At 39.2% G+C, this 5,119-nt stretch overlaps 1 protein-coding gene across 4 annotated transcripts in view; it reads left to right on the plus strand.

Moving 5' to 3' along the window:
- The first annotated feature begins 1,131 nt into the window (after nt 1–1,131).
- LOC123972364 (caspase-8-like) overlaps nt 1,132–5,119 on the plus strand; it is a 7,605-nt gene continuing 3,617 nt past the window's right edge. Inside the window, exons 1-6 of one of the 4 annotated variants that reach the window (XM_046051834.1) lie at nt 1,132–1,261; nt 2,877–3,037; nt 3,385–3,560; nt 3,709–3,814; nt 4,789–4,918; nt 5,006–5,049. In XM_046051834.1, the coding sequence (XP_045907790.1) occupies nt 2,924–3,037; nt 3,385–3,560; nt 3,709–3,814; nt 4,789–4,918; nt 5,006–5,049 (570 nt within the window). In that variant the 5' untranslated portion in view covers nt 1,132–1,261; nt 2,877–2,923. Of the gene's footprint in view, nt 1,262–2,871; nt 3,038–3,384; nt 3,561–3,708; nt 3,815–4,788; nt 4,919–5,005; nt 5,050–5,119 lie in introns of all 4 variants that reach the window. The other 3 variants (XM_046051833.1, XM_046051835.1, XM_046051836.1) reach the window with 3 other exon arrangements.

Here is a 5,119-nt window from a genome sequence, read left to right on the forward strand (position 1 = left end):
AAGTGGGAAAGAAAACCCTGCAAAGGAGATAACAAAGGATTGTTGGGAATATTTCAAGTTTCGGGGGCATGGGTTTGGATGGACGGGGGAAAAGAGAGTCAGGGAATACGGAATGGAAGCATTAGATTTCACCACACCCAATCCAGTCAGTAACATTCAACCTTGGCTCTATCCAGACGTAAAAACAGATTTTAGTATACTGGAAAAGAAAAGAGGATGGGGAATAGAGGAAGTGGGAATACGGACTAGCAGCTATCTGAGAAACAGTTTCCATAATTATCTAAAAATCTATACAGATGGATCCAAAAACAAACAGGAATGTGTGGGAATTGGAATACATATACCAGAATTCAAAATAAATATCTCAAAACGATTATCAGATAGACTATCTGTATAAACAGCATACAGTCATTATAGCATTCCAGTGGGTTGAAGAGGTCAGACCTGATAGGGTGATATTATGCACAGACTCCTTAGCAGTTATTAAAAGCATTCAGTCAATGAAATCTGGCAGAGAAGACCTACTGATAGAAATGTTTTTTGGGTGCCAACTCATGAGGGAGTAAATGGAAATGAGATTGCAGACAAACTAGCAAAAGAGGCATTACAAAAGGAAATAACAGTTCAAATACCGCTAGGAAAAGGAGAAGGAAAAACAGCCATTAAGAAGAAAGGTACTGAAATATGACAGAAATGGTGGGAGGAAGACAGGAAAGGAAGGAGTTACTATAAAATACAAAAGTCTGTCAGTAATAAAAATTATAGCGAAAGGAGCAGGCGGGAGGAAATTATTATGACAAGACCAAAAGTAGATCACACAGGACTGAATGGCACCTTGTTTTTATTGGGGAAAAGGAATAGTGAAAAATGTGAAAACTGTGGGGTTGAAGAAAATGTTGAACATATCATTTTGCACTGCATATTGTTTGAGTTGGAAAGACAGATATTTCAAGATAGGGTTCAGGAAGCAGGGCGGGAATGGAATCTGATGGGGGTAGTGGGAACAGAAGGAGAAGAAAAGCATATAACAGAATATGAGAGCACCTTATTGAGGTTGATAGCTGAGTGATATGATGTTACACACTCCAGTACAGTAGGTGGCGGTATGCACTTAAAAGTCGTTTGCAATCCGCCATTAAAGAAGAAGAAGAAATGATGCAAATAAATGCTAGTAAAACTTGTAAGACTGTTGCATTTTTCGCTCTTTAAAAAGGTTTTACCTGACAGCTGATTTACAGAAGACGCATCTTTGTTGATAATGGTAAGTTTTAACATCATAAGTTGACTCGCCAAACTAATGTTACTTGGATTTACAGCCTGTATTAACTTAACTCTTGCTACTATACATTGTTAAGTATGGAGTAGCCTAATGTAAAAGTGAAGCTGTTGACTGAACAGAAAAAGCAAATGAATAGTAGGTTAAAAAAGACGAAAGTAACAACAAAAAAGAAAGAAAACGAGGCCTAATAATATGCCACAGTAATACACATACACTGAACAAAATTATAAACGCAATACTTTTGTTTTTGCCCCCATTCATCATGAGGTGAACTCAAAGATCTAAGGTTGCGCACGAAAAGTCCAAAAAATCTCCTTTCCTAACGACTTTTCCTTGACCTCGAGCGAAAACGTCATGAGGTCAAGGAACGATGTGAAGGAGAATTCATAAGGACTTAGGAAAAGAGGAAAAGAGGACCGCGGGGCTCAGAGAATCCGACTGCTCTTTCCTAGGCAACGTAATTATGCGACGGCGGATTTTACTGACATGGCCTGCCGTGATGAAACTACAATGTTCTGAAGATGGACTACAAAAAGCGCATCTTTGACACTGCGCCCCCTGGTGTTGTAATGCAGAACATCTAAAGGTGGACAACACGGTGGAATATATTACTTAATAACCAAGATAGCAAAAAGGCAGATAGGGTACCACTAATGGACAGGGTTGTCACATTGAGAATGTTTGCACACATTGACATACAGCCATAGACTGTATATAAAAAGGGTGTACCCTATGCTAAAGGAGATATGAAAGGAAGCATTGAGGCACCTTTCCTCAGCTTTTAGAGAATTTGAACAGCTCTTATCATGGCTGCCACTAAAATACTTCCGGGTCACTTCACTCAGTTAGGAACCTTCCTAAGCAAAAAAGACTTTTCGGAGCAGCCTAAGACTTTCTCTATGTACACGAAAGGCCTATTTCTCTTAAATATTGTTCACAAATCTGTCAAAATCTGTGTTAGTAAGCACTTCTCCTTTGCTGAGATAATCCATCCACCTCACAGGTGTGGCATATCAAGATGCTGATCAGACAGCATGGGTATTGCACAAGGTTAGGCTGGCCACAGTCTAAGATCTTTTTCTCATGATGAATCGGGCAAAAAAAGTGTTGCATTTATAATTTTGTTCAGTGTATGTTAACCATTTCAAATAAATGTTAAGAATGCCTTTTGAAAAAAAAAAAAGGCCTTTCAAAAGCAATTTAAAAGAAAAAACTAGCCAAAGCCTTCTTTGGCAAGACATGAGGAGGTCAGATTTCTCACGTAAAGTTTCCTCAAATCGTTCAAGGTGCATAATGCAGCCAAACATGAACAAAACACATTGTTGTCACACCCTGACAAACTGATTTTTTTCTTTATCAAGTGTGCAAACAATTGAACCCTCAGGTGTTACTCGGTTTTTGAAGAGCTACAACTAAAAATTGGTTTTAATGAAAACAAGTTATATGAATAGGCTATTTGTGAGGCTACTCGAGCTAACTGTGTTTATTAAGCCAGTCACTCAAGCTCATATAATGTTTCACTTTGTTGATTTTTCAATAAATGCACATTTTTCCTTTTTTACCATATTGTCTTTATTGTTTCTGCCTCACTGTGGAGAACAATTAGCTGAGTACATGGCCTGCGGTGGTGGGTTTGGGTCTTAGATGGATCCGCTGATGCTGAAACTGTTCCATATAGACGAGGGGCTGCGCTCCTCTGAGGTGGCAGCTCTCTGCTTCTTGTGTCGTGATGTTGTCAACAGGAAACGCCTGGAGGGGGTGAGTAGCACATACCTGTTTCTATTGCCCTATGCACTTGTCTCAACCCCAACAGTAACTCTGGACAGTTTTTGTTTAGTTTTTCCTGAAAGTCACTGTGTTACGCTACAGATATCCTAATTGATAATATTCAACAAAATGAAAGTATCATATGGTAAAAATGTGTTTTTTCACCTTTTCCCCTGATGTCTAACAATATTTTGCAAAGCTCAACCCAAAGCGAAACAGAGCTTCATAGTCAAGACAAACTAAAGAAAACGAGTGACAAAATGTTATCACACTGTCTATGAAGGTTTGTCTTGGTCTTCTCAAAGGTCTGTTTGTGTCTTTCATGGTTGTTCTCACAGATCAGGGACGCACAGGGGCTGTTCTTGAGATTAAAAGAAAAATGTCTGCTGGACAACGAATTCTTCCTTTCTCAGCTGCTCTCCACTATCCATCGACCAGATCTCCTCCGCCTCCTGGAGACAGACAGCAGACAACCAGAGGAACCAGTCACAAATCCTGTCCTGTCGGATTACAGGTAAAAGCAGAAAGAAATTGACAGTAACTGGAAGAGATAACAATACAGCAGGATTACAATACAGTCCGTTTTATTCTCAAAATTGTACTCTATTTTCTGTCTGTCCCTATCTTCTTTCTCCTTTTCACTCCTCTACTCTTTGTTTCAGAGTGATGCTGTTCCAAATCTATGAAGGCATGAGTCAGGCAAATTTTGAAAAGATGAAGATCCATTTGAGCAAGAAGCTGGGCACAAGACACGTTCAGACATGCACTGTGAGAACATACCCACCCTTAGTTATAAGAAATGATGACATGTACACTTGACTTTTGTGTAGAAAGTCTAATATACACAAAACATATACTTAATAGTAAATACTTAAACTCTCTTTCTTCTGTAAACAGTATTCTATTACCAAAATTCACACACTACAACTAATAAGTTTTCGAATTACACCGCTTACTGCTTACCTGCAACGTAAGGGAAATCTTTTGGGTTTTATTTATCCCCAAATGTTATGTATCTGCTTCATTATTGGAAAATCCAAACCTAGAAGGTTTTGCCAAGGCTCTGTTGAACAAACATGTCCAATTTAGGTTTGTAAATATACAATGTAATGCATTCACTAGGTTTTGTCAGGGTTTCTTTAAATTAAATTGCAAATAATTGAAGGATACTGTATTTGTGTTTCTGAAATGGGCACTGGGTTGTAGTTTGATTGTATCTATATTAATAGAAGGATGACTTCAGTTCCACAAAGTAGAACCACTCGATGATGTGGACTAGACAACCTCTGGTGGCTATTTTAGACATCCTCAGCCTTGATTAACAATGGCAGGTTGCATAGCTTGACTCGCATAAAACGTTCGTATAACAAATTTAAGGCAGCTGCAGATAAGGGTTGTGGGATATCGACCAAAATGATATCTAAAATCTGCCAGAGACCCCTTGTGCACTTGACAATTTAACAGTGAAAGCCCTAAGCCTTCATGGACTTCTTGTGAATGCACCTCAAAATCTGTGATAGATGGAGAAGGGGGACTGCTCCAGTCCAAGACATCAGTTTGTGAACTGAAGTATGTAACAAATGTAACAAATAAGTTTCCAAAGGAATGCTCACCCAACTTTGGGCACATTTCACAGCCTATTGTTAACCCTTCCAGACCTGTATTACTGCAATAGAAGTGATTTCTAAATTTGTGATGCAGCTCCAGACACAGGCACAAACACATCTCCTTTGTCAATACAGACAGCACTGGATGTGTTTTCTGAAATGGAAAAGATTGACTTACTGTCAAATACAAATCTTCATGAGCTGCATACAGTACTGCAGAAGTTGGATGAAAATCTGGCATTGACTGTAGAGCGCTACTGGAAAGGTACGAGGCACGCTTACATGCACAAGCACATACAGATTTAAATGTTGTATTGCTATGAAATTTATCAAATGATTGTGCTCTTTTCAGCTGAAACCCAGCCACATCCTTCTTGTGTCAACGTGGACTACCAGGTGTGTGTGTAAAGTTAATTGTATAATGAGCCAGTTTAATGAGCCCCCCCCCCCCCCCCCCCCCCCCCCC

Source organism: Micropterus dolomieu, linkage group LG06 (assembly GCF_021292245.1).
Source record: "Micropterus dolomieu isolate WLL.071019.BEF.003 ecotype Adirondacks linkage group LG06, ASM2129224v1, whole genome shotgun sequence".
In the NCBI taxonomy this organism is placed as follows: Eukaryota; Metazoa; Chordata; class Actinopteri; order Centrarchiformes; family Centrarchidae; genus Micropterus; species Micropterus dolomieu.